Source organism: Macaca thibetana, chromosome 5 (genome assembly GCF_024542745.1).
Source record: "Macaca thibetana thibetana isolate TM-01 chromosome 5, ASM2454274v1, whole genome shotgun sequence".
NCBI classification, from domain to species: Eukaryota; Metazoa; Chordata; class Mammalia; order Primates; family Cercopithecidae; genus Macaca; species Macaca thibetana.
Window position 1 is genome coordinate 160,441,310 of NC_065582.1, and position 12,258 is coordinate 160,453,567.

The 12,258-nt window shown below is 43.5% G+C and overlaps 1 protein-coding gene across 1 annotated transcript; it reads left to right on the top strand.

The window, feature by feature from the left end:
• Window positions 1–1,406: 1,406 nt before the first annotated feature.
• CCKAR (cholecystokinin A receptor) lies at window positions 1,407–11,295 on the top strand. The gene is made up of 5 exons (XM_050790710.1): window positions 1,407–1,744; window positions 2,417–2,668; window positions 6,005–6,266; window positions 8,611–8,738; window positions 9,729–11,295. Exons 1-5 carry the CDS (start codon window positions 1,633–1,635, stop codon window positions 10,259–10,261), a joined length of 1,287 nt encoding a protein of 428 aa, XP_050646667.1. The 5' UTR covers window positions 1,407–1,632; the 3' UTR covers window positions 10,262–11,295.
• Window positions 11,296–12,258: the final 963 nt, after the last annotated feature.

Genomic DNA, 12,258 nt, shown 5'->3' on the forward strand with positions numbered 1-12,258 from the left:
GCAGCACGTCAGAAACGCAGGTTCCACAGCCATTGTCGTGTGCTTTCCAAAGGGTCTGAACTGAGGAGATAATCTGTGCAATGGAGGCCGAAGGGCTTTCCAGCACCACAGAGCTTCATGGAACACCCATGAGTTGGTCCCCCTCTCTGATCTCATGTCCTGCTGTTTGCCCCTCACTCACTCCTGCTTCTATCTATTCGTACCTCAATGGGGCCACCCTCATTCCCACCTCAGGGCCTTTGCACGTGCTGTTACCACTGCTAAAAATACTCCTCCTTTTGCCTGGGAGAAGCTGTCCCCGGATCTTCACAAGACTTTGTCCTCCTTGTGGTTCAGGTCTCAGATCACAGTCCCCTCCTTGAGACACCTCTCCTGACTACCCCTTCTAAATTAGCAGCCCCAGGCCAGGTGCAGTGGCTCACAACTGTAATCCCAACACTCGGAGGCCAAGGCAGGAGGATTGCTTGAACTCAGGAGCTTGGGACCAGCCTGGGCAACATAGCGAGACCGCCTCTATTCTAAAACTAAAAAAATCAGCTGGGCTTAGTGGTGTGTACCCGTAGTCCCAGCTACTCAGGAGGCTAAGGTAGGAGGATTGCTTGAGCCAGGGAGATGAAGGCTGCAGTGAGCCATGATCGCACCACTCCACTGCAGCCTGGGGGACAGAGTAAGACCCTGTCCCCGCCCCCCCAAAAATCAGTCCCTAATCTGTTTGTATACATCACGTCTCCCTGCTTTACTTCCTTCATAGTACTTACTACCTGAAATAATTCTGTTCATTATTTGCTGACATGATAGAAAAGTGCCTGGCAAATGATTGACTCTCAATGAAGATGTGCTGAACGCAAGACTTCATGAATGACGAGGAAATCTTACTAACATCTTTTGTAATAAGGACCCAGGTACCTATGTTCAAAAGTACCTCAATCCTTCTAGTTAACAAGGGCAGAGACCACAAGAAATAACACTGTGTTTAGTAGCAACTTAACAACCAGCCAGCAGTTCTATCCACAGACACACACCACCGGGCATGGTTCCAGAACTAAAAAGGCACTAATTGCTTTTCTATAAGGAGGTAGAACACAGTCCCTCCGTGTTCTTTAGGCCTGATGGTCTGCATTATCGGATCTGTTACCGTGTTAATTGTTCCCGTCTCATACAGCCAGTTTGGGCTTTCTTCTGCACATGTCTTGGATGGTGACAGGTTCCTATATAGAGGAGTACTGGGGAAGCCTGTGTGTGTGTGTATGTGTCCGTGCGTGTGTACACATGTGTGTATAAAAGCAGCCACACTCTGAGAATGGTTAACAGGCAACCAGGCTGTCTGTGCTCAGGGCCCTAAGACTGGCCCAGGAAAGGGCCGGGGGGGTGGGGGGGTGAAGGTGGAGCGGGCTTCGCTTGCGCTCACTGCCTTTTCCACAACAGGAGTGCAAATGCTTGCCCAGCTGGAGTGAGTGTGGTGAACTCAAGTCGCCTTTAGGAATGGCTGAAAAAGCCCACACCTGGAAATCGCTCCCTCCCTGCTCCTCCACGGCAGGTTGCATTTGGGAGACGCTTCAGTCATTAGAGAAATGAGCCGGGAGTGAGCAATTCACCAGCTCTCCAGCACTTGGTGGAAAGCAGCAGGCAAGGATGGATGTGGTTGACAGCCTTCTTGTGAATGGAAGCAACATCACTCCTCCCTGCGAACTCGGGCTCGAAAATGAGACGCTTTTCTGCTTGGATCAGCCTCGTCCCTCCAAAGGTAAGTGTCGGAAGCTGTTATTTTAATCCAGGAAACTACTGAGTTGCGGGAGAAATCAGCAAAGGCAAGGCTGATAAAAAAATATACATAACCAAGTCATTGTGAGACAAGGCTGGATAAAGTCATATGTTCAGAAGTTTGCAGAAGAGATTAACAAGCAGAATAGAGTCAAATATTCTTATTGTCCCCCATGGGAGAGTTGGGCATTCATGAATAGGACTTGAGGGAACAAAAGCAGGGGAGGAAAAGCTGAGTGAAGCAAGAGGGAGTACAAGTGTCAAAGCCTGAACTTACAAGCACAGCAGAAAAGGTGTTGTCACCATGCAGCCGTTTTCTTTTCTTGGGGGGAAACCAGCGTGAAGTGGTTACAGTGAAATCATGCTTAGCAGCCAGGAAAGAAAGTGATCACTGTTCACTTGAGGAGCTTTGTTCTTAAGAAAAAGTGGTTCCCTGAGTGATCCTTTAACAAACCAACCTTCTACAAACAAAATAATTCAGTCTCTGCTTTCCTCAGTTTGTTTCTGCAAAATGTTGTCAGGACAGGAATGGTGGGTCCAGTGATGTACACCCCGGTGAGGGGGGAAATCGGCAGGAAATCACCCTTGGCTTCGGTTTTAGCATTCTGCTCTCATCACCTCCATCCCTCCGTCTTGCTCCTGTTACTGTCTGCAGAGTGGCAGCCAGCGGTGCAGATTCTCTTGTACTCCTTGATATTCCTGCTCAGCGTGCTGGGAAACACGCTGGTCATCACCGTGCTGATTCGGAACAAGCGGATGCGGACGGTCACCAACATCTTCCTCCTCTCCCTGGCTGTCAGCGATCTCATGCTCTGCCTCTTCTGCATGCCGTTCAACCTCATCCCCAGTCTGCTCAAGGATTTCATCTTCGGGAGCGCCGTCTGCAAGACCACCACCTACTTCATGGGTAAGTTGCTGCTGGTGACTCTTTCTGGAGCTTGCCCCAGACCCCACTCAGCCCCAGACCTTCCCAAACCTCTGACAATCACAGCAGAAGACCTCTGCTGAGGGCTGAATCACAGAACATTAGGCTGTGCACGGCTGTGTGCAAGGACATTGCTGCTGACTTGACGGTCATCCTTATACGTTCCCCGTAAGTCGGTCCCCATCATCCACGTTGGAGGTCAGTTTCTAAGAGTGAAATACATTGATAGGAAAACACAGGGGCAGTTAATTTTGCCTGATTCTATTTGAAGGAAAGAGGGACTTGCTTCCTTCTGTTTGAAGTCAAAAGTGACTTTAAGCTGCTCTATCCCTTTCTGGAAGCTGTTGACTGTGTCCTCAGCTATACCCAACTTGAGTCCTGGCTTCTAGGGAGGGTAAGGATTATGGAGGAGGGTTCTTTGTCATTGTTCCTCTTGTTTTCTTAGGGAACAGGGGCTATTTGAAAACCAGTTCTATCACAGTTCCAGATTCTCTTGCCAGGATTCACTTCTCAGCCTGTTCTCCCCAAAGCTGGGACCATCTCTGGCAGAGGGAGAGAGGTCTCTGCCCCTAGATGAGGAGTTGAATTTGCTCCTGGGGGCTGTGGGGTCGCTAAGCTGACCCTGATTGGCTGAGATATGTAGCTGTTTGCCTATGCCAAACAAAAATGATGATAATGAAAATCACAAGAGCTAAATTTTTTGTGCTTTTATGCACCCCATGTGGTACTAAGTGCTTTGACTTTCATGATCTTACCTTACCTCCCAACCACTCTCTGAAGTAAATGCAATGATTCTTCCTTGTCTCATTAAGGAGGAAACAGAGGCACAGAGAGGTTCATAATGTGCCTAAAGCCACACAGATGGTAAGCAACAGAGCTGAGATTTGAGTCCAGATTAGTAGCCACACAGTGGTGAGCATGCTACCTCAGTTTGCCAACTGCTGTGATTCTCCTGGAGTTGAACAAAGACACATTTCTTGGTCCCCTCTGGGTGCCAGATTGCCTAGTCCCTTGCCCTTTCTGAGAATTAGTTGGGAGAGGGGCAGAGGTGGGAAATAAGCAGGGAGTTATTTTTGTTCTGACCCAAGCCTTGAAGAATATGCAGCAGTGAGCTGGGCTAGGGTAGTCTTCAATGACCGGAAGGCTTTAAAAGTCTTTGTTTTTCCCAGTTGAGGAAGTGGGATTCCGCACTGACAAAATGATGATGAATTTCTGACCCTCGTGCCACCAAAAACCAAGAATGTGTCAATCCGTGTCCAAGTCCTCTGAAAAAAAAAAAAAAAAAAAAAAAAAAAAGGACGAAACTTACAAAGGACAAAGATCATTGTTAAATAATGAAGCAATAATAATAACTAGTGCTGTAGACATCCAAGGCCCATCCATATATATCTTATGGTAATACTATTTGGGAACCTTAACCGGAGAATGTGAACCGAGGTTTAAAACGAGTGTTTTCATGGTGGCAAAACATTCTGAGTGCCACAAAGTTGTTCAGTTTGAAATGTTTAATTTTATGTTATGTAAATTTCAACAGCATAAAAACAATTTTATTGGCCAAAAGAAAAGAAACATCATTCTGAAAGTATTTGCAATACCATAATAATTTTGTTGGATTTTTAATTCCAATAATTTAGGTTCTTCTCTTAATTTTGCAGTCTCCTCAATACTAATAATTAACATTGATTAGCTCCTAATTTGTAGCAACAAGAAAAAGAATGCTTGCCTGCCAGTGAGTTTATAGTTACTGAGGATCCATTACACAGAACTGACTCTTAGAGAGTTTTGGGCTATACTCTCGACTCTAAATGTCATCAACTCTTTAGGGTAAAATCCAGTAAAACACAGCAAATCCTATCCCCAGAACATGAGTTTTTAGTTAATGGTTTGGGGGTCATAGACTTCTTTAAGACTCTAAGGAAAGCTAGAGCCAGGCTCCCTAGAAAAATGACATTTTTGGATATAGTTTCAGAGAATTAGTTTATATCCATAAGAATAATGAGAAACTAAGGACCCCAGTTTCAGGACCTCTGCTCCCAAATTTATATTAATTCGGAGGTTTAAGAAATCTTGGTAAGAGATATTCAGAAGAATTGACAGAATTTATAGCGGAAGGACTCTACAGGGAATTTTAAGGGAATAATAGGACATTTTAATAAGTATGCATATACAAATACAAAAATAATAGAAATTTAGCTTTTTGGACAAGAAGCGCATGATTCTATTTATTTTTTATTTTAATTTTTATTTTTTCCATAGGCCATCTAAGACCAAGAAGTACATGATTTATTTTATTTTATTTTTGAGACAGAGTACCTCTCTGTTACCCAGGCTGGGATGCAGTGGTGCGATCTTAGCTCACTGCAACCTTGGCCTCCCAGGTTCCAGCGATTCTTCTGCCTCAGCCTTCCAAGTACCTGGGATTACAGACACATGCAGCCATGCCTGGCTAATTTTTGTATTTTTAGTAGAGATGGCGTTTCACCATGTTGGCCAGGCTGGTCTCGAACTCTTGATCTCAAGTGATCTGCCTGCCTCGGACTCCCAAAGTGCTGGTATTACCGGCATGAGCCACCACACCCAGAAAAGAAATACATTATTTTAAATGAGGTGTGTTTGATACCTTTCTCACTGTAATGGTGATGTTTGCTCCTTCTACAAAATACAGAAAAACAAAAACAACGAGACAGGAGACTTTATAGTCCCCCACCCAGAGAAACCTTTAGTTACCGTATGGGGCATTTTCCCTTGTCTTTTTACTACTTATTTTTTACAACAAGTTGCATTTTGAAATATAGATTGTTTCACTATTAAGAACAGTATGTACTCAAAATTTTTAGAAAAAGCCTTCATGCCTCCAGCTCAGGTCACAGTGACCTTTCAGGGTCAGAGAACGCTTGAGAATCTCGGGTTTTTAAAGTCAACTGAACTATGCAGACCGTACTCAAAATTAGAGCTTTTCTTCAGATTTTAGAGAAACCTTTTCTGTGGGGGCAAGAACAAATTTCATCCCCTTGGTTATTAATTAATGAGAGCCTTGAGCCTAAGCAGGTGTTAGGTGATAATCAAAGCTCAATAAACTTATTAAAAATTGGCAATGAGATGTATTTACAAATCCATTTCTTTAACTGCCTTAAACCCTTTCTGGAACAAAGCTGAGAATAAATCGTCTTTTAAAAATATACATACACAATATTTCCTTACCTTTTAAGCGTTTTCCTTTGATATCAAACCTGTGCGGATCAGATATATTCAAGCTAATGTGCAAATAAACTTTGGATTTCAGAGTCAACATAACCGGCTTCTTTGTTCCTTTCCCAGGCACCTCTGTGAGTGTATCTACCTTTAATCTGGTAGCCATATCTCTAGAGAGATACGGTGCGATTTGCAAACCTTTACAGTCCCGGGTCTGGCAAACAAAATCCCATGCTTTGAAGGTGATCGCTGCTACCTGGTGCCTTTCCTTTACCATCATGACTCCGTACCCCATTTATAGCAACTTGGTGCCTTTTACCAAAAATAACAACCAGACCGCGAATATGTGCCGCTTTCTACTGCCAAATGATGTCATGCAGCAGTCCTGGTAAGGTTGCATTGTTTATTTTTAAAAATACAACTTGATGTAATTTTGCAATATTATGAAAAACTGAGATGCCTTGTCCAGAGTGGTTGGGGGATCAGTTTCCTGGAGACTTTTTGAGGAAGTCATTCCAGCCTTGTTCTAGGATAATCACGATAGCAAACACTTAGCTGGGGAGCCCTGTTATAAATGCCATGAGTATATTCATTCAGTCAATCCTGTGAAAACACTCTAAGATAGGTATTACTGTTACTGTGCCCGTTTTGCAGTTGAGGAAACTGAGACTTGGAAAGGTTAAGTTTCCCAATTCACAAAGCTAAGGAAGAGGCAGAGCCTCTGTGTTCAACCATCATGTAGTATGCTTTTAAATGCTGTAGTGGAGGGTTAGGCTAGATTAATTGTAGAGCTATGATTTTTTTTTTTCTTTTTTTGAGATGGAGTTATGCTCTTGTTGCCCAGGCTGGAGTGCAATGGTGTGATCTTGGCTCACCACAACCTCTGCCTCCCGGGTTCAAGCAATTCTCCTGCATCAGCCTCCTGAGTAGCTGGGATTACAGGCATGCACCACTATGCCCGGCTAATTTTTTTTTTTTATTTTTAGTAGAGACAGGGTTTCTCCATATTGGTCAGGCTGGTCTCGAACTCCTGACCTCGGGTTATCCACCCGCCTTGACCTCCCAAAGTACTAGGATTACAGGCGTGAGCCACCGTGCCTAGCCTTCTTTTATTTAATAAAATTTTTACTTTAAAATACAGATTAGGTCTCACTATGTTGCCTAGGCTGGTCTTGAATTCTTAGGCTCAAGTGATCCTCCTGCCTTGGCCTCCCAAATGCTGGAATTACAGGCATGAGCTACTGCACCTGGCAATGATTTTCTAAAGAATTAAGACAGAGCAGGGAATGAGTCCCAAATCCCACGTGGTTTTTCTTAGAGTTGCAGCAGCTCCGGTACTTACCCAGAGCATTTTACCAGAAATAAAAAGGCAAGATTGTAATACTGGTTCCTTTGCTTACTAACTGGGGACCTTGGGCAAGTTCACATAAGCTCTCTGAACGTCAGGTTCCTTATCTCTATTAGGAGTTTAAAATGTGGATATTTTAAAAATCTCCCTCATTGGGTGGCTGTAAGATACAAAGGAGAATGTGTGCATAAAAATATCATGATAAAAAAAGGCTACACAAATTGCAGGGTATTATGTTTACCAATTCCAAGGATGTTTTAGAAGCAGGGAACTAGACATTGAGTAACAGCCCCAAACTGAGATCATCTCTGCTTTTTTTTTTTTGCTTTCCTCCTTTCATTTCAACCAAGTAGCACACACACAAAGGAATTACGTTGCAAATGAGAGGAATATTTCCAAGGCTTGAAAAGGAATCTTATCAAAACATGTCAAATTGAAATGAGAAATGGCCCAGCCACCATAAGCCTCTGACAATTTTATGGCCTAATCGTGTAACCTCACACATGCCAGACTGCAGAAGTGATTTAGGGGCCAGACTCATAAAGAAGGAGGCTGTGATTCCTCAGGAATCAAAGATGTTTAGAGAAAGCATAGCTCTACCCAGCCAGGCACTAGAATGACGATGCCACTGTGCCAGCCTCATGGGGTCATGGAGAATGGACGCCCATGTAAATGTCTGAGCTGCTTACGGGTCAGAAACAGCCAGAATGGCATGTTTTGTAAGACTCAGGAGGTTTTCCATTGTCCCTGCCTAAGCACTTGATTACTCTGTTGTTTGACAAATGCTATACTGTGATGCTTAAAAAGCATAGCTTCTAGGTTCTCGAATCATATTTTGGGGGTTCAAATTCCACCTCTGCTACCAGCTGTGTGACTTTGGACAAATTATTTAAGCTCTTTAAGTCTCAGTTTCCTCCTTTTTACTATAGGTATTAAGACAGTAGCACCTACCTCAATGGTTATTATGAGAGTTAAATGTAATGATGTATGTAAAATGCTTAGCCTATATGTAGCACATAGAAATCCTTGATGTAAGTCATTTTTAAAGGTTTTTAAAACAGCTTTATTGAAATGCTATTCACATACTCTCATTTTTTAAAGCTCACATTCTTTTTAATACATAGACTTCTTTCAAGCACAGAATTACACCAAACTTTTCCAATTAAACTAGTCCTTCATCAGAGACTTCATCTAAAAAAAGAAAAGAAGTAAACAACGTATAATGACTGAATCGCCAGACATGAAGTTGCCAAGGATATTAAATACTAGTAATTAATGCGTTTGCTCAGGCCAGTAAAAATAAACATAAACCCTATTCATTCCTTCCCATTTGAGTTTGAAGGCCTAAAGTTGCTGGTTATTGGATTTCTTCTGATTTCATTAGGCACACGTTCCTGTTACTCATCCTCTTTCTTATTCCTGGAATTGTGATGATGGTGGCATATGGATTAATCTCTTTGGAACTCTACCAGGGAATAAAATTTGAGGCTAGCCAGAAGAAATCTGCTAAAGGTAACTATCTTGTAGCTGTGTGTTTATGCCAAATGAGCACAAAAGCTTGTTTTCTATCATTTAAATAGAAATACCCGAGTTTATGTAAAGTTTGTTGGAAAATTTTTTAAGTATTCTTATGAGACTCTGTATCAAGAAGCACAGTCATGAGGCCCAGTGTCTCCATTTTCTCATCTGTAGAATGGGGAAATCTTTCCTTTCAAACGCATTCTGAGTGGAATAAAGTAACACACACATAACCCAATAACAAGCCGAGGCCTCTTCTGTGCCGAAAGTTCTGTAGTGCTGTATTCAAACAGAGCCCCTTCCACAACCAAAGCTACTTGTAATTCCAGCCTGTTTTGTGTCTCTCCAAAGGCACTGGAAGGGATTTGATTCCTAACCCACAGCTGGCTTTTTGTTGTCTCCTTTTCCTCATCCTCTCTCCTCCTTTTTATTCTCACCCGGCAGTGGCCACGAAACCTCACTCCTTCTCCATTTATTACAATCCACTGTCCATGAAAATTGACCTGGACACCCGTGTTGACATAGCTTTTCCCTTCTCACTCCATGCCCTAACTCAGCTCTCTACTGCATAGATAACTGAGTCTCTCTAGCTTCTTTGGTTTTCATGGGTTTTTTCCTTCTTATCCAAATTCCTCATAATAAAAGCAATCTGGAATCTTACCCAGCAAGCCCGAACCTTCCCTCTGGGGAGCTAAGGAAGTGAAGGAGAAGAGTGTGAATATTCATTCTTTAATCATTTTTTTCTTGTAAGCTACATGCATAAGATATTGTTTTTATCATATATTTTACTCATTTTAAGCAGCCTTTCATTGAAGGGCAGAACTAGTATAGATCAGTGCTTACCCATGTCAGTGTAAGGCCAGGTCGTCTGCCATTTTTCAGTTCCTTTTTGGTTTGGCCTTCTTCATGGAGGGGAGTGGGGGCTCCATGCCTTCTACCGGGCATGACCCATCCCCAACAATGAGTGGTCTCTTGCCCACGCAGAAAGGAAACCCAGCACCACCAGCAGCGGCAAATATGAGGACAGTGATGGGTGTTACCTGCAGAAGTCCAGGCCCGCGAGGAAGCTGGAGCTCCGGCAGCTGTCCACCGGCGGCAGCAGCAGGGCCCACCGCATCCGGAGCAGCAGCTCCGCGGCCAACCTGATGGCCAAGAAGCGGGTGATCCGCATGCTCATCGTCATCGTGGTCCTCTTCTTCCTGTGCTGGATGCCCATCTTCAGCGCCAACGCCTGGCGGGCCTACGACACCGCCTCTGCGGAGCGCCGCCTCTCAGGGACCCCCATTTCCTTCATCCTCCTCCTGTCCTACACCTCCTCCTGCGTCAACCCCATCATCTACTGCTTCATGAACAAACGCTTCCGCCTCGGCTTCATGGCCACCTTCCCCTGCTGCCCCAATCCTGGTCCCCCAGGGGCGAGGGGAGAGGTGGGGGAGGAGGAGGAAGGCAGGACCATAGGAGCCTCTCTGTCCAGGTTCTCATACAGCCATATGAGTGCCTCGGCGCCACCCCAGTGAGCTGTCCCCTGACCCTCCACTGCAGAAGGAAGGAGGGGAGGAGGCAGAGGAGGAAGAACAGAAGAAGAGATCAGGAAGAGAAGGAAGCAGGGGTGATGGAGAAGGAAGGTTCCATCTCCAGTGGGAACTCTTCAAGGTCTGCTTTTCATCCTTCATCTGGATTCCAGAGCACTGCTGCAGTGGGGCCATGACTTGGTTTCTAGGCAGTTCAAAGCAGGAAATGTTAAGTAACACTCACCATCAGAAAAACCTCAGCAGGCCAGGGACAGGAGTCCAACGGGGCTCCTACTGCAAATGGAGTTGCTAAGCACATGTTCAAAATGGAGATGTGGGGCCTACTGAGCTTTCGAACCTTCTAGAACATCCAAGGTGGGCTCTCACTCCTCCTGTGACACATTTCCATGCTCTGCTTTTTCTGCTCATGCAGAATTGTGGCGGTTGCTCTGCCTGTAGGGAGCCCGTCACCCTCTCATATATCCACTGTAGCCTTCCACCACATTGTGACCACAAAGCGAACACGAAGCAAACCCTCTCTGGCCATTTTGTCCTGGGTATGACAGCAGCCTGATTTCTTCATCTTGAGGCTGGCCAAGAACATTCAGAGTCATAAGCTAGTTTTCATCAGAATAGCATAAGCAATGTCTGAAAGATGGAATTTTGAACTTATTTCTTTTCTTTTCTTTTTTTTCTTTTTTTTTATTTTTTTGAGACTGGGTCTGGCTCTGTCACCCAGGCTGAAATGCAGTTGTGCCATCTCAGCTTATTGCAAACTCTGCCTCCTGGTCTCAGATGATCCTCCCACCTCAGCCTCCATAGTAGCTGGGACTACTGGGATTACAGGCATGAGCCACCATGCCCAGCCTTGAATTTAGCATTTTTAAAAAGAAAAGAGTATAAGGCAAATAGCTAGATGGAATTCTATCTTACTTTAAGGAATGTTAAGTGGCAGAAGGTGCATGGGAATATTTTTTCTATTTTAATGATATATATTACTTAATTTCTCCTTTATGTGGTGATATTAAACCTTATGACTTCTTTGCCTCCACTCAATTTCTCATATTCATCTACACTTCCTTTTTCCCAGAAAAGATCTCCAGGAACAAAGGAGCATTGTAAGTTACATGTACCTGGCCAAAGGTAGAAACACATATAATCAGGCCCAGAATTAAATCTGGCATACTTGGACTCAGTTAACAAATAGCTTTTGAATGTCAGAACGGTCTATGCCTTTAAATGCAATCTATATGCTTGCTAATAATTGGCTAATTTTATGTATATGTGTAAACCAAGCATAAATTACATCCTTTACATATAAATATACTCTTTGGTGTTCTTTAAAAAAAAAAAGAATAGTTATTGGATATAGGAATTCAGCTAGCATTATAATTTTACATTCCTTCATGACCAAGTTTCATGTGAACTTCATTTCTTAGCAGAATTAGTGTTGAAATATCTCTCCTCTGACTTAGAAATCTTAAATAAGATACAAGCTGTACATTCAGATACCAGGAAGTGCATTTCTAGAATAGTATGTATCAGTTCAGTCTACCAACACTTCTTACTTTTTTTTAGAGCAACATTGTCCTGTCCACTTACACAAATTAACGTGAACATATTTGACAGAAGCAAGTTTGCCTGCTACTGTGGGAAGCAAACAGGAAACAAACAAATAAACAACAACAACAACAACAAAAAAACCATTGTTCATAGTTTCATGCCTCTAGGCATCTGAGAAGTGAGCTTTGCTTTTTCTTGTTTCCATGGGGTTATGGCCGTCCATTGATCCAGGCCCGATGCTCTGTGTGGCACACAAGGATTTCAATTCTCAAAAGAATTCAATCTGGAAAGGGGAAAAGGAAAGAGAGTGACAAGAAGTGATGATGAATAGCGTAACAGATGTATAATGGGACAAGATGTGAGTGTCACATTTTTGGAGAAGGGAATTGTCACGTGCTAACGGAAGAAATTATTGAGTGCGTGACTAGTACAGGGGACCT

Excerpts from the sequence above, each read along its gene's own strand:
- CCKAR (XM_050790710.1), top strand. The coding sequence starts at position 1,633 with ATGGATGTGGTTGACAGCCTTCTTGTGAATGGAAGCAACATCACTCCT. Across the intron at positions 6,267-8,610 it reads GATGTCATGCAGCAGTCCTG|GCACACGTTCCTGTTACTCA; the intron begins GTAAGGTTGCAT and ends TGATTTCATTAG. Across the intron at positions 8,739-9,728 it reads CCAGAAGAAATCTGCTAAAG|AAAGGAAACCCAGCACCACC; the intron begins GTAACTATCTTG and ends TTGCCCACGCAG.